This window comes from Lycorma delicatula, chromosome 6 (assembly GCF_047948215.1).
Source record: "Lycorma delicatula isolate Av1 chromosome 6, ASM4794821v1, whole genome shotgun sequence".
NCBI classification, from domain to species: Eukaryota; Metazoa; Arthropoda; class Insecta; order Hemiptera; family Fulgoridae; genus Lycorma; species Lycorma delicatula.
In genome coordinates, this window is record NC_134460.1 from 154,415,025 (window position 1) to 154,432,746 (window position 17,722).

At 31.0% G+C, this 17,722-nt stretch overlaps 1 protein-coding gene across 3 annotated transcripts in view; it reads left to right on the forward strand.

Annotated features, from left to right (window-relative positions):
• Positions 1 to 426: 426 nt before the first annotated feature.
• Positions 427 to 17,722, forward strand: part of LOC142326387 (regulation of nuclear pre-mRNA domain-containing protein 1B) — a 38,669-nt gene continuing 21,373 nt past the window's right edge. For all 3 annotated transcript variants that reach the window (XM_075368856.1, XM_075368859.1, XM_075368857.1), the window contains exons 1-3: positions 427 to 583; positions 8,108 to 8,347; positions 12,779 to 13,002. In XM_075368856.1, coding sequence (XP_075224971.1) covers positions 433 to 583; positions 8,108 to 8,347; positions 12,779 to 13,002 — 615 coding nt within the window. In that variant the 5' untranslated portion in view covers positions 427 to 432. The remainder of the gene's footprint in view (positions 584 to 8,107; positions 8,348 to 12,778; positions 13,003 to 17,722) is intronic.

Consider the following 17,722-nt stretch of genomic DNA (forward strand, 5'->3'; position numbering starts at 1 on the left):
GATAAATATTTATATAAAGCTATTCTGTTTCACATTATATTATTAAAAAAAAAAGAAAGTTTAATGAAGAGAGAGATCATTTATATCTGCAGAAAACTGCTAAGATAACGCAGTTTTCAGTCCCCGTTTTGTATGTGAAGATCTGACCTCTACAGTTTTAACTGCCATAAAACAATTCTATAAAAATGAACATTTATCTTATCCCTCATCAAATTTCAGGCCGTTTTAGTATTTTTGTAGTATTTATTAGTGGAGTATTGAAATTAAATGTAATGTCAACCAATCTTTGTATATATGCATAAAAGTAATTTTACGAAATAATATTTCAACTGATTTTTATGACATAAAGAAAGCGATAATGTGGTAAATATGAAAGTACTGTGGTGGCTACCCTGTATTTCATTCAGTTTGTTTTCATCTGTCCATAGTAAAATGGCAGGTTTCACTGAGAGTGGATTATGTAAAAAACTTGAAGATTTAAATACTTCTCAACATAGTATTCAAACATTATCATTGTGGGTTATTCATCATAGAAAACACTTTCAGGTTATAGTGAAAACATGGATGAAAGAATTACAAAAAGGTATTTTATTTTGTTCATATTTTTCGAATGGTTACTTAATTGTTTGGTGGAATTTTGTAGAAGGTTACGTTAATACAGGTTTTGAAGTGTTCCGGTAAATTTAAATTAATTCGAATTATAATTACTTTAATTAACTCATCAACCTGCAAAGTTCTATATATTTGGTTTATAGAAATGCAGGTATTTTTTTTTTTTTAGTAAAATATTGTTTGCCGATTCAGTGATAACATTTATTACGTAAAATGATTGTAAGGGAAAAACGATTTTATAAGCTATTAGTCATTATATTTGTTGATTTTTAAGCATGCAATAAATGATTATATTTTGTTAAAAATGTTCAGTCCATAATATATTATAATATTGATGGGCGTGTAGGTACACTATTTTTAACTTGTTGGCAGTATGGGATACCGTTTGGTAGTTAGATAAAATCTGTTTCGCCTACGAAAATTGCATGTGCTTAGTGAACAGAGAACCATTAGATTTCAAAAACTAGAACCGGAATTTTTAAAACTTAAAATTGTGGAATGTGCTTGTAGATCTCTTTAGAAATTTTATTCTGCTTCATAATTCCTGATAAACTGATGGTATAGTAAACTCCAAAATAATGTCATTCTTGAATTTTATCAGGAATGAAGAAATTGAATAAAAGCTCAAAAAATTCTTCAGTTGTTGACTAGTTCTTGCATTAGAAACAAATGAACAATAAAAAAAGTAAGAGAAAGCTTTAAAAAATCTTTTTGAAGAAAGTTTCACAAAATTAAAAACTGTAGTTATTTTAAAACATTAAAAATGTTATTACTTATTTAATGTTTTCAGTTTTCATTTGAGTTTATATTTTGCTTAAATGACCACCGTTAAATATTTCTTTTTTTTACATTGTGATCTATTTTTTACTATCTTGTATGATAAAATTAGTACATAAAAAGTTCCTTACAATGAAGTAATAAATTTTGTACAGAAGTGTATGGATAGAATGTGTTAATTTTGTTTGAAATAATATTTAAAAATGAAATGTACTCATATGAAATTTACCTTTATGGAAATTTTGAAAGTGTACTCTTGAGGCCTAATTCAACTTTTTTACTCTTGCCATTATAGAGTCTTATAAAGTGTTTTGACTGATAGGAATTATTACCTAACGATGCAATTGCACTTTCGGATCCTCTACACAAATGACAGTTTCATGGACAGAACCAGTTGTACCCAAACACTGTGTGTTCTGCAATGTCCTCCCTTCCATAATAGTCTCACTCAATAGAGAGTCTCATTGCCTGTGTATGCAGGTATCTTAAAGTGACTGATTGGTTAGTAATTAGATAAACTTATACTCCATTTTTTGTACTTGTGGTCCAGCCATCTCAAGATCCAGGATCAGTCTGTAGATCCATTTACCCTTCATCTATTGGTTCCATGATTTATGTCATTGTGATTTCCCTTATAGCTGTTGTATTTGTTATTGTAAAGCCATTATTTCAGTGTCCCAAGATAGACAACAAGACTCGGATTTATGAATATTGGAGATATAAATGTGTTGGTGAAGTTAAACTTCTTTTTTTTATTAGGTTTCACCACAAATTTTTGATTTCAAATAAAATGGGTACTTAACTATGATTTATTCTATACTTAGGGACTCTTCTTTGCACTCTTACAATGTGTCAGAATGGTGTGAAAGGTTAGTGCTAGCCGTCCTGTGCAGGAAGAAGTTGATAGATTAAGGTCTGACTGAAGCAGTTATATATTCTTGCTAACAGCTCATTAATACTGTTCCTGACCATATTCTGTTGTTAGTTTCTAATTTATGACATTTCTAAACCAGTAGTCAGTGAATATTACAAGCTACAGGTTCATTCATCATCTAAAGAAGGACTGCATTTGCATACCAGTACTGAATAATGAAAGCTGTATTAGGTATCCATATACTCCCAGAATATCATACAGTTTGCTTTAAAAACTTGCATTAAGTCTTGCTTATGCATCAGATGTACAGATATATCATGTTGTCTAAAGCAAACGCTTAAGAAAACACTATAAACTGGTAAAAAAAAAATAAGTAGGTTTACAAATTTTAGTTAAGAAATTTGTAATGTTTAACAGATGTAACTATTGATTTTTTCTGCAATTTTAGAAAAATAAAAAGTAATGTATTCAGTATTTACAGGGCAAACAAATTAATCCCAACACAGTATTTTTAGACGAAAAAATGTTTAATGGTCATTCTCAAATTTAATAGTTTGTCTCCTCCTTTGTTTCTGATTATCTCATTAATTCTCTTTGGCATTGATTCCAGTAAGGTAGAACAATGATTTTTGATTTCTTCATCTTGAAACCAAACCTGTATCACTGAACTAATGTCAGTTTTTGTGCTCAATTCATTTTCCCAAGTCTTCTTTTTAGTATGGCACATGAATTTTCAATGAAATTCAGGTCAGGGGAGTTCCCTGGCCACGAGAGCACTCAATTTTTTTGGTTTTTGAAGAATTCTTTTGCTTTCTTGACATGTGACATTGTGCAAGGTCCTGTTGGAAAATTAGTTCTGGGTTCTTCTGCATAATTGGGACTTCTTTGGCATATATTAATGTATTGGTTTGATTTTATTATCCCATCCACAGGCATAAGTGCTCCTGGCCCTTCATGTGAAATATCCCCAAAACATCTTTTTGACCGGGTGTTTGAGAGCTTGTTGCTGGTGTGCTGACGTAGTAGTCTTCTCATCTGCTGACTTACGAAAGTAGGCTACTCTCTCCCCTTGAACAAAGAAATGAGTCTTGTCTGAAAAAATAACTTTTTTCCAAATCTTGATAATCCATTCTTTATGTTCCTTTGCCCATTGAAGTTCATTTTCTTCATAACCTGTGTCAGTAACTGCTTCTTTTTAGGTTTCCGAGTAATCCTTCTCACTCCCAAATCTTCTACGAACTATCATATCAGAAACATTAGTCCCAGTGGCTCTCAAGTCCTTATTAAGGTTAACAACTGACAATCGTGGATTAATTTTGCTTTTTCTTATTAGTAATCAGTCCTGTGTAGGTGTGGTTTTCTTTTTCCATCCACATTTTCCTTTTCTCTTTGGAGAGACAGAACCTGTTTCCTTAAACCTTTTCAGATTTCATTTACAGTACCTAATTTCACACTGCACTCACTGGCTATATGTCTGTTTGTATATAAACTATCAGCATAACCTGAAACACCAAGTAGTCTGCCACAGAATGAAAATTCCCTACAACATAATAAAAATTCCCTTTTTTTGGATTAATTTGTTCAGTACTGTGTGCCAAATTAACATTAGTGATTCACCTTTAAATTAATGAAACTTTTCTTCTGAAGGACTTTTGGGAACTATTTATTTTTTTCTTTTTTTGATTATCCAAACAGAAAGTTAGATAAAAACAATATTAAATTGCCCTGGGTTCAAATCCTGGTCAGGGACAGCATTTTTCATATGCTACACATTTCCATGTCCCATGCACAAGCTTCAAGCTTATGTGGCGATATCATCAAGCAAACTCAAAAAAAGCCAACACAGATCTAATATATTTTTAGATTATGTATTTAAAGCTTTTGTAAGATAGCCATCTGTAGCCACACTATTATTGGATACTACACTGAGGTCAGAGTTGACAACTAACTATGAAAGGTTTTAAAAGAAAACATTCCAATTAATTTGAGTGAGTTGTTAAATATTTAATTTTAAAATGTTATTCCATTTTTCTTGCTGTTAAATGAATGTAATTTTTAAATCTTTCACGTATTTTAAATAGGATGTCATTCACTTTGGAAACTAGCCAAAGAATCCCTTTAGCTAGTTATCCAGGGGAATAACCTCTTCATATGCAATATTCAAGAGCATAATATATGGTTGCCCACAAAAATTAAGTTCGTAAGTGGTAAGGAGTATAATTTTGAATTAAATACCAGGTGATAGATTCTATAGCTTTATTTGCTTAAATGAGCTCTTTTATGTGAAATATTAAAAATGATTTACATGATTATTTGGTAATATGAATTTCCATGTAAAATTTTACTTATGCGTACTTGAATATTGTATACAATGAAAGGAGTAGCCTGATTTTAGAACCACATATTTAGTTGATACAAACATGTAAAAAAATTGAAACTTAATTGGTTTTAAACCTGGAACTTTTCTGAGTTTATTTACAATATATTTTAAAACTTACCTGGAAACTTTAATGATGGTAATGAAGGAAAAAATACTAATTTTTCATCTGTTTTTCAATAGGTAATTTTTTAAACCAGAGCATTTGCAATTTCCAATTTAAAAATTTCCCTTTAAAGGAGATATTTTAGCTTATTATGTTAGAAAAATATTAGCCTTCTAATGTAAGTGCTTCGGTAGCTACAACAGTTAAAATAAATAATTTTTCTATTCCCAAAGAAATTTAGTAAAATGGTTTAGTGGGCTAGCTTAGAAGCTTATACACAAAATACAGTGAAATTGGAATGATATACTGACAATACAATACTTCCATTTATGTAATTTGTTTTTGAATGGAATCATATTTGAATGATGTATTGATTGTCTTTGTGTAGAGTTGTAAATAATATAATAATTTTATGAAATAAATGCCTGCAAATAAATAACTGAAATTTTATTATAAATTACATTGTTCTATAAAAACAATTAATTACTATGTGAGTAAGTATACTGCATTTGAAAAGTAGTTATACACCTATGTAAACGCAATTATATGTTGAGGGGTTGTATTCTGTGCAATGCAAGTAGTTTCTGCAAAGAATGGTACCCTGCGTTATGTGCAGTTTGTGTCTATAAGTGTGTCTAGTTCTTTGCTATTCCTTGTGTTTTAACGATTGAGACTGTGTTTTTCTGTGTAAGTTAAAACATTGTTAACTTTAGAATAGTGAATATTTCTCATTGAACACTTCTTCCAAGAATACTTTAACTGAAACTTTCACATTCAAGGCAGAAAGAATCCCAGTCTCATTCCATTTATAGTGAAGCGGTTCAAAAGTTATCAGCTACAGACAGTGGAAAGTGAATTCAATTTTATGAATGGTTTTAGCAGTTTCTAGCTGACAATTTTGATATTTTAGACTATGTTTTCTGTATCAATAAGGCACGGTTCCATTTATCAATGTGCTTGCTTGCACAGAAATCATGTTTATGATTTGCTAACGCCCGCATACTGCCCATAAAATTCCTGTGAATGATGGCTGCTGAAGATGACAGCCATGCAGCCATGAGGTGTAGTGGCATCTCAACGATGGTTGAAATTAAGTAAATGTCACATGGGACTCTGCGAAGGAGCTGAGTGGGTGTAGGAAGTCTGTCTACCTCTCCCTGGTAGACCAGACCGGAGTCCATAATGAAACAAAGTCAGGGGTATGACGTTGAAGAACAAAGTCAGGGATAACTGAAGTTGAGTTCATTAAGGGAACCAGGACTAAATTTAATTGTTGCGAACAACATTTCTGGTGGTATGTTTTTGTTAAATTGCCTCGTATTTTAAGACATTTACTATAAAATACTATCAATTTAAGGTAGAACTAGGTGCGGGGTTCGTGCTTCTGTGAACTCGGTTAGCTATTTCAGAGGATAACGATGTAGGACATTCAAGATGTCTGGATGAGGCCTACAGCAAAGGCAAAAGCTGAGTTTGAAAATTCCCAATGTAAATGCCTACTGAGGCATTTACATCAGTGACATCCAATGAGGCTTGGCTTATTACTATGAGATGTAAAAAGTTAGAGGGCGAAAGATGACCCATTAAAGCCCATCAGGGCTAGGACCGGGGGGGGAATGGCGACTGGTGTCTTCTCCTCCTACAGGGTTGTGATGCTGAAGATGACAGTCCAAAATGAAAATTCATGTGTGCAGAATTCGGTCTGATAGAGAATTCGTGTGTAATTCTGTTTTGATAAAAAAATTAATTGCCAACCTACGATGAACTCATTATGAGAGCATTACTGGCTAAAAAGTTTATTATAAATTAGATCAACCACTTTATTCTCTTATTTAACTTCCCTTCAAAAAAAAAAAAATAACTTTTAAAGTGAAATTAATATCAATTCTTCAGATTTCATTTTTTAAAGTCAGTATTTTGTTAAGTATTATTAAATTATTGATATTTGATTTTAATTAAGTGCTGACTTCTAAAAGTAAGAATTAAAAGAAGAATTATTTTTATTATTATTTTTTTTAATAGTGTTATTTTACTTTTTCCCGTCTAGCGCTATAGCTGTAGAAGGGAAAGTAGACCAATTTAGGCATATGCAGTATTCACTGGATGTTGACATTTTGATAAGGAACCAAAAAAACCAAATGGAAATTTTCCGGATGGTGTGTTCAGTGTCTCACACCTTATATCTCCAGAACTATTGGGCTGATTTTGACCAAAGTTGGTCAGATTACTTCTGTATGTGGGGCATTAAATTTTCAACTAAAAGGTAAAGGGGGTGAGGCCGAGCAAGGTCACTCAGTATTTCAAAATTTCACCTAATTAAGGTCATATTTTTCTTATGCACTTTCGCTAACAATTAAAAAACAATATTTGTAAAAAATTGTTTTGCAAAATCGCACCCCAAAAAATGCTCTAAATTAGCGGTTAAGTGGGCATACTGTGTCAATAGTATCCCCTGTCACGACAAGTTGTGCTAGTGTCGCAGTCCACAATCTTGGAATTTCCCTTTGGGAAATTCTCTTTCCCTCATCCTCTTGGACTGACAAATTTGAAATTCAACAGGATTGTCAAGCAAATCATTTTTTACTCTTTAAATATTATTTTTTTTATTTAATTTAGTTAATATTTCAAAGGTTGTTACAACTGACGTAGAGCTATACTTGTAGTGTAAATGTATACAGCTACAGTTGTAGTCATCTGCTATGTTGTAATGTCTTAGGTGAGTGGTAGAATTAAATAAATGAATAATATTTAAAGTGTAAAGTAACTCGATCACCCGGTCGACTTGGTACCTGGTGCGTTAAGCCTCACGGCTACACCAGTCAGCCAACTGTATAAGTAAAATCTTTTCTATGTACGTTGTGAAATCACATTAGTTTAGTTAGTGGCAATTGCCACTAGTACCAGCACACATGTGCGAATTAAATATAGTACGCGTGTGTGCTTTAGTTAAAGTCATTGAATTAAATAAACAAAAAAATATTATATTTAAATAAAATTATAAATATTTTAAATTAACTTGTGCATGTAAGCCGTGCATCAGAAACAACCCACAGTTGTAGGATTTCCTGGAATGAGGCTTTAGCTGCGTGTAGGGAAAGTCCTACAACTGCGTTGTCAGTTTTTTTACTGTTAATTGTTTATGGTAAGAATTATTTGATAGAAATTTCAGAGTAGCAGTGAATGTATTAATAATATTGAATTGACAATAAAATTGTATTGAAGTTTTTATTTTTTTAATTCAAGATAATTTACTAAAATTGAACATTTGTTTGTGGTTGTATACTGTTTTTAAATAAGTACCTTTGATGTATATCCTTGTATATACTTTTTAATTGAGGAGTAAACTTTTTTAAATTTTCAGCTAATGAAAGTCGACAAGTAACATTAATGTATCTTGCCAATGATGTAATTCAAAATAGTAAGAAAAAAGGTCCTGAATACGGTAAAGAATTTGGCTCTGTATTAAAAGACGCATTTGAAATAATCGGTGGACCACGTATTGGAGAGAAAACAAAGAAAAATTTAAACAGAATATTGAACATATGGGAAGAAAGAGCAGTTTATGACAAAAAGCAAATAGAAGACTTCAGAAAAGCCTTTGGTAAATTTATTTTAGTGTGAATCACTTTTTACATAAGTTGTTTATTTTTTATTATTTTAGCTTTTAATAATAACATTGATATATAAAATAAAACCTTTTTTAATGTTTCTGTATGTGTGATACTTTTTTTGCATTTTTTTCCTGTTTAGATTACAGACCTGTAAATAAATCTTTATATCACCCTTAATTTAATAAAAATGGCACATTAAAGGTCTATAAAAGGGTAATATATAACTAATGTTATGGGATGTCTTATTAAAATAAGCAGATAACAACACTTTAGGAACCGGAATGGATTGATTCACTGTGAGGTACAGGTATGAGGAGATGCCAATGAAGAATGGAATACAGTGTGTTTAGACATCTCATATATATATATTTTTTTGTGTAATGTGGTAAAAATGTTTTTAAGCTAATAATTTTTTTTTTAAAGTTGTAAAAATTGTTACGTTCAGCATTTAGGCCTTTGTGACCTTTGAATTAAATTAATTTAGTTTATTAAATTTAATTTAATAAATTTTTATATTAAATACAGATATTTTCTATTGAACATTTTTTAGTGGATTGGTTTATTTGTATTGTTACATTTCTTTAAAGATAAATTTTATAATATCTTACAAGCTCCTTGGCACGTAAAGATGAATGAACATAACATTGTAATATTTTGTTGGTGAAAAACAAATTTCTTTAAAAGTGAGATGTGTAATTTTCTACACATTGCAAGGATTTTATTATTTAAAAAAAAAATTCAATTGTGTAATAAAAAAAAATATTTGTCAGTATTATTTTTAATGTATTACGAGTAATAATTTGTATGGTTACTTTGTTTTTTTATCATTATCATAGTATAATGGAACATATAGTGTACATGAGAGTTGAATCTTGAAAGTGTTGTAAAACTGTAATTGTAAGGTTACAATTTTATAAAAGTACCAAAAAAGAAAATTTAACTTAAAAGCACATACACAGGTCCAACTGGAGGTCGGATGTAGTTCCTGAACAATTGCATTTAGGGAAAAGATCCACGAATAAAAAGGTCTTATTAAAATTATTTTAATATTTATTTTTTCTATTATTTAATATAATTCTATTTTTTTTTTTTAATTCTGGAAAAATGGAAATGATTTTAAAAATGTCAGTATCCTATTTTTAATGCTAAGGAATGAAACAAAAAACAATAAGTTTCACATTGAAAGCTTTTTGTAGCCGTCACAGTTTCAGAGATCTTAATGCTGGCGCACTTAAAAAAGTATATCCTTTATAATGATCTAATAAGACAATTACTTTTATTAGCGTATGTTATATGAAATGATGTGACAATATATCTTTTAACACTTGATACAAAAATTCTTTAATGTAAACATGTAATTTAAAGATCAAATTAATTTAGAAAAAGATTGTAACTCTTCTGCAAAGACTTTGCACATTCTTTTTTTTATGTTTTAAACACATTGATATTTTACTCTGGAAGCAAGTGTTATTCCTTTCTTTCTTTAGCTGGTGGATAAATGCAAAATGCCTTTCTTAAAGTTGCTGATAATTTCTGCTTTTGTGACAAATTTTTTTCAGGGTAAATAGTTATTTGTTCTCAGGTTTCTTGAACATTTTGTTTCTCAATATTATTATTGTTTTTTTAACTGTTCTTTCATAAAATTTAATTTCTTCATTTCAGGATCGTTTGAGTAAGAATGAATTAGAAAAAACGAATTTACTGGAATATCAGGAGTTATAAAAAATAAGACATGTTCACTGGCCACCTCATCTCCAGTTTTTTTAGTTAGAGAATATGTGGCATATATACAAGGTCTGTTCAGAAAATAATGACATTTGTAATTATGCGGCAGTGGAGATATTTAGTTACGGTGCAGTTGGCAGCAGTATGTTTTGCATAACCTCTGTAACCACATGTTCTTAGATTGTTGATATCTTGTTTTCATGGTTGTTGTTATTTGAGTGCAACATGCTTAAGTGTTAGTAGCCATTTTTGTAATATGCGACTTTTGAGAGCAACAATACAATATAAACGTTTGCGTGAAACTGGGGAAGACTATCTCAGAAATGTTTCAAATTTTGAAACAAGCTTAGAGAGACAATGCTCTTGAGTCATATGCAATGTTACAAATGGTTTTCACAATTTAAAAGTGGTCGTCAGTCAATCGAAGATGACCTTTGACCAGGAAGTCCTTCAGGTTCAACTGATGACACCCACGTTCAGAAAATCAACAATCTGGTGCGTACAAATTGCCACTCTACTTTCAAGAGAACTTGCAGAAGAGGCTAGTATATCAATCGGATCATGCTGTGACATTTTGACTGAAAAATTGACATGCATTCAGTTAAAGGAAAGTTTATTCCTCGTTTGATGACCGAACAGCAGAAAGAATATCGAGTATGTATTTGTCGGCAACTTCTTGAACTAGCCGAAGACAATGAAACATTCATGCAAAGGAACATAACAGGAGATGAAAGCTGGGTTTATGGCTAGGACATTGAGTCAAAAGTTCAGTCACACAATGGATCAGCAAAGAAAGGATCTCCACGTCCCAAGAAAGCATATCCGTTCCGATCCAATGTCAAAGTGATGCTCTCTGTTTTGTTCAATTTTAATGGAATTGTGTATTTTGAATTCTCAAAATACACGAGGTGAAATAGTGAACTGTGTGTACCATCAAGGCATTATACAATAGTTACATAAAAAAATCTGCAAAAAGAGACCAGAGTTGTGACTAGACACCTCATGGTTCCTTCATCACGACAATGCGCCTGCACACTCAGCTTTGTCAGTTTTGTGCCAAAAATCAAATGACTATCCTCTCTTAGCCTCCCTACTCGCCAGACCTGGCACCTTGCAATTTTTTGTTATTTCCAAAATTAAAATCGGTGATGAAAGGACGCTGTTTTGAGACTATTGATGTCATTAACGTAAATCTGTCACAGACCTTAAAGACCATTTCAAATGAAGCTATCTAGGATATTCATGAAGTGGAAACTTCTCTGGGCATTGTATGAATAGGGGAGGGGAGTACTCTGAAGGGCCCAAGGACCAATTATCTATAAAATTAATAATAAAGATTAAAAAAATAAATTTTGTTTATTTTCTTAACAGACCTCATATCTGTTTACATTTTCCTTTGTGTAGTTATAAACTATTTAGTTTCAAGCATCCCCGTTTCATTACTGACTGCTATGCTGTGATACATCGAAGATATCTTTATAACAGATTTAGACTTTAGTTATGTGCAGTCTAGTCTGATGAGTAAAACCTATAAAAGTGTCCCAATTTCTTGATTTATTGGTGGCTAGAAGTCTTTATTTTCCTTATTTGTTGACATATTTTTATCATCCATCAATTAATTTTTCAATAAGTTCTAGTGAAATTTCTACTGGTTCTCTCTGAAGGATTAAATGACCTGTTAACTACTGCATAGATTTAGTTATTTATTCTGTATCTCAAATACCCATATGTCCATATCTACTGGAATCTTCTCCACAGTAAATATATACATTGTATAATTTGTTCAGACAACTGTATAATTGGTTAAACACTTAAAGTTTTTAACCAATTATACTTAAAACTTAAGTTAACTAATTAACTTAAGTCTTAAGTTGCACTTAGATTTCTCAGAATAAACATTCAACATTTACACTGCCCTTTGAATGGAATTAAAATTTCATCGGCTGTAGTTGATGTTCCCAAAGAGTAGCATGTCAGAGAATTTTTGATGATTGTATTAAAATTTCTTTAACCAGTACAATAAGATAAGCTTTTTTTTAGATGCATCCAAAGAAGAAGTAAGAAAATTAATAACTATTCATGTGTTTTCTACTGACCTCTCTTCCTGTTTCATCTATTGCAAGTAATGTCTCAGTATCTTAATGATTTGATTTTAAAGCAGCAGAATCAATAGTCTTCATTTACATTTCATTCCTTTAACATCTACATCTGCTAATATTGGGTAAATATGCCTCTTGTAATTCACTCAAATTGACTGGAGTTTTTTTAATTTTCCAGCAGAACAGTTGTCATATCAATACTAAATTTAAATTCCAAATTGACTTTCGCTTCAACAGCTTCCCTAAATTATATGAATGGGCTTCAATCTTGGAAGTTGTCTTATAGATTATGAAGCAGTATGCACGTACATTGTGAGCATAGTCCATTGTGTTTCGGCTGCTATCCATTTATATAAATTTACAAAGCTGAGACTACCACTAATTTTGCAGAGTTGGACAAATCGCATACTGAGGATGTTAAAAAGTTGGAAAGTCTTTGGTCTAAACTATCTGATTGCAAAATGACTACATTGAAAAATGAAAAAAATATTTCTGAAAAATCTGTTTCTTTGTCATGCTGAAAACTTTCAGAACATCCCTTGTAATATTATTTATATTAGGAATAGTTAATCAGAATTTGATTTTTTGTTTGTTTAGAATATGGTGGTGCTCAACTTGAGATGTCTCCTCCTAAAAAGAAAGCAAAATTAGCAAATTCTAAAGAAACCGGACAGAAGAAGGAACGGAACAAAGATAGAAAAAAATTAGATAATGAAGAAGTGGTAGAATTCCATGGTATGAAGGAAGTTCATATAACACTTTCGCCGAGAACACCGGTTGGAGATCCTCCAGAGCCTGAAGAGTTAATTAAAGCGCTTTTGGTAAATAATCCCTGTAATTAATGTATAACCACGGTTTTTCAGTTTTGCTTTTTTACAAACTCCTGATTATAAATAATATATTTATCGAAATGTTTGTAAATAAAACAGCATTCATTGTTTCTCTTCTGAAATGTTAAAGTAGCAAGATTAAGTTGAAGGATTAAATTATGATTAAATTCACTTGTGATAAGAAACAAGAATATACTAGCCGGCCTGTCTAGCCAGAACCTAAACCCTCAGGACCCAGGTCAACCCAGACAAATCCTGGAACCAACTCAGGGCCACGGGGTCTACCCAAGGGCCATAGAACTCACCATTTCATGTTGCAGGGGGACAGTGCCTTGGACATCCATACAGCTCACTTTGGTCGCCATTCCCATTTATCCAGAGGGCTTTGCTCCTTGGATCCCCACACTGTTCATTATCCTCATGATTGTGAGAATAGTACGGATAAATAACAAAGTATTCATTCAGGCTTTATAGAAATCTTAAAATGAAACAAAATTACAAAAGATAGAATACTTAACTTTTTTCTTTTTTTTTAACCTTCGGGACCACTGTTAGGTATTACTTCAGAAGATAAGGTGAATGGCAATTTTTGTAGTGTGTGAAAATGCCATGCCTGACCGGGATTTGAACCTGGGACCTCCGGATAAAAGGTCAAGACACTACCACTTGCACCACGGAGGCTGGCAGAATAACTAAAGTATACACACCTTGACGACAAAAAATTTATAACTTATTCCTTTGCCATGGAGGCAAAAATATAATGAAGCAAAAAGATTAATATTTTTTCCCTAATGAATATCTTTAATTTAAAACTTCACCCTCCTTGGGGGTGAAGAAATAATGAGTATTTTAATATTTCAACCTTCAAGGGAGCCAGGGCCTCGGTTTGTGGCTTAAATTCTTCCATGGTATAATACGAATGTATCCTAAACTTTTGAAATCAATTGATCAATCGGTTCTTCGAGATTTTTTGAGATGAAATATATCTAAAAATCTTCTCAGTTATTCCAAGAAACATGAGAAAAATTTGGTTTAAGTAGTTTTTTTTTGTTTACCTTGAACAAACAAAAACCCTCTTCCTCTTTAAATAATAGTATAGATTGATAAATTGTGTTATGAAAACACTTTTGTTTAACTCAGCGGATTTTTAAAATCTTTAGTTAACACAAAGATCCTGATTAAACTTCCTTTGTGGAAGGTCAATAGTTTGAGACCAAGCTAAACCCTGCAGTATTTTAACACTATAGTTTCCTTAATATTGTTTCCAAATCACTGTTCTGTTTCAAATTTTAATGATTAAACTTTGTGATTAAAGAAGGTTAAAGGTAAACAGACATTGGATGCAGCCCCTTCCAAACACCAATTTAACTAAGCTTAAAAAATATATGGTTAATTATAGAATTCTATTTTGTTTTGGCATTCTAACAACAGACAATACATTATGTCTAGAAATTAGTCAGTTGTGTTTACTATTTGTATTTACTTCATTGACTTATTTCCACTATTATTTGTTTTTGAGCTTTTTCAGGAGGATATGTCACCACATTAGGTGTGATTTTTACTCTAATATCACTTAAAATTCAAAACTCATAATGTAAATAGTTATATGTATGTTGATCTTGAAAGTAGCATATAATTTGTTGTTAAATTTTAGATAATTTTGTTTCACTTTATAAAATTGTTTTATTGATCATATATTCTCAATTTTTCTTTATATAATTTTTTTTAAATTCATGATCGTAGGCATAAATCTATTAATTATCTTTATGGAGGTTTATCTAGTAGTTCCTGATTACCATTGAATAGCACCCAGTTGCCTTGCCAACTACATCTTATTAATTTTCAGGCGTGCATATAAACTGATACACATGCTTTTGTTATTGTTGTTACTTATTTTCAAAAGTTGAAGTGAATGGAATTTTCTTGTTTTATTTTACATTCGTTTTGTCCATAGGGAAACTATATCAAAACACATATTAATAGATTTAAATATTTATAATTACCTTGATTTAAATCTGCCTTGCAGTTTTTTCCAGTTTTGTTATTTTCTAACAATATGTTTTGGAAAAACGTATTTCCATCATTAGGTGTGATAGTACTAGTCCTGATAAAGTAAACATAAAATAATGAATTAATAGATTCACTAAGTTACACGTGGTATATATAAAATAAAAATGGACATTCTGTGGTTGTTTCTTAATTGCAGGGCAGTTGTTTATAGATAGATTATTATAAATATAATATTTTATACATTATCTTTTGATAAAGTTTCTTTAAGTCTATTTTAAATTATCTTTCTATTTGAAAAATATTGAACTTTTATTTAACATTATAAACTCCTGAAAAATTATTTGTAAGTTTTTATATGCAATATTTTCTATAAAGTATTTTGAATGATAAAAGTATCATTGAATTAAGATTCATTTTCAATATTAACAGGACGCAATTTGGTTATCTAACCTGAGGTAAAACTATTCTAGGCCCGTTTTTATATATAATTATATATATATATATATATATTTTTTTTTTGCTAATTTTATTCCTGTTCTTTTTTAGGAACTATTATGCCTGTTATTTCACTACTGTTTGGTATCCTGTGTTCACAGTAGCTGTTTTATTACATTCAGTTCACCTTGAAAATCTTGAGGCTTTTCAGGGAATGTTAGTACTTAGAGAAACTATTAGTAGTAATATATATGCAAATGACTTGAAAGAAGCCTTTTCTTTACAAGCATGGATCATCTAATTAACCGATTATCATAAATAGTTATTTAAACAAATTATAACAGATATAAACTGTATGTAAAAGTATGTATGAGAAGTTATCCTGAAAGTAAATAACAAGGGCTATTAAAAGAAAAAATCAAGAATATCGCAAGTATATTTAAAATATAAATCTTACTGCACCAGAATTTATATCCCTTAATCATAGAATGATGACACCTGCGACACAAACCACTTATTAACTGATTTTTTTTATTAACTTATCACTTTGGAACTGTCAGCCAGCAACGAAGACTTTAAGACATAGGAACAGGTGATATTCACTTGGTAAAAAGTTTAGGTTGCACAAAGGGGCGATTGAACTGTTTCCAGCTGAAGGTCATGAGGAGACATGTTCTGACTCTAGGGTGAGGATGACCGCTGTGAATTTGCATGAACCTTGACTTGGTCTGGATTGCATGATGTAATTTTTTTCAGTATTTTGCCGTAGACATCAGTATTGGTTTTACAAGATGAAAGAATTCATAAGAAAATCTGCTTTTTTCACTGTGCGCTTATCTTCCCATTGGTAAACATTGATTAGCTTTCTTTTATCTTTCTGGATGATGAAATTGTTATCATTCCATAGATTGTAATTTTGTTAATTACATGCAATACCCATGTCTCATTCCCAGTAACTATACAAATTAAGAAGTCATCACCTTGTTCTCTGCAGAGAGTCAAAAATTCCAAGGCGTCATCCAACCATTTCATTTTGTGATATTCCCTATGCATTTTATACACCCAGTGTGATACGTACCTGATAATTCAGTTTCTTGGATACAGTTTTGTATAAACACATGCAAACGTGAGAAAACTCTTGAAAATGCACAGAAAAAGATGCGTTGGTGAATTGTCTATTAATTTTTAATCATGTGATAATTGCTAGCACCAAATTGTCGGTAATCAAAAATTGTCACCTGTGCCACTTTTCATTGTGCATATTATCGCCATTATACAGCCACATTCATCTCCATACCATGGAATTACTCATTGCATTTCCTCTATAAACATTGGAAATTTGACAGTGTATTTCAACCGGCTTAATGTTCCTTGCATTTAGAAATGGATTACAGACTGAATTTTACATGTAGCAGGTGTTTTGATTTTTTTTTTGTTGATTATAACACACAATAAGAAGAGTACAGACTAGAGAACTAAATAAGAATGGCATAAATCCATTCCTAAAATATCAAACAACTGCAAGCATACATAAGATATTTATGCATTTGTTTGCTGCAACACAATATTTAAAGGTGGAGATCTTAATATCCAGTATGATAATTTTAGGAGTGATTACATGATGGAGAATACTAATTTCAAGATTGGTCTATACTACTCATGAAAATCTTAAAAATATTTTTTGCATTCCTTAAAATTCTACTAAAACACTGAAAGTGTATAGTTAATAGAATCCAAAGTGATATTAAAAAGAAATTGTAGTCTGATGTCCAGTTCCTGGAAATATGCTACTTATGATGCATTTTCGTGTGCCATGATCTGTTGTTAACATAGAGACATCACACACTTAACAGAAGTATATTTTCTCTTTCAATAAACGAATGAATTATTATAAAAATTAATTCATTAAACTATTTTTTTCTTACAGTTTTATTTCTGATTTTTGTAAGTTTAATAGTGCTAAAATTACAACTTCAGTAGAAAAGTTATTGTCACAAAGCTATACTAGTTAGTTAAAGATTTTTTAATGTTAATAACAATAGTGATGAGAGGATAATAATAATTATTAATCTTTAGTGCTTTAAATTGTTACAGTCACAAATAAATTCCAGCTGTATGAAATGAAATTGCTCCCAATATTATTTCACTTCAATGATTTTTTGGAAACCAGATTTTTAAATATGGCTTTAGTATTTTAACTTAGCTTCACACCCCACAATTTCCACGTTGCTGTTCCATTGCAGAACCATGTGATTATAAAAGGAGC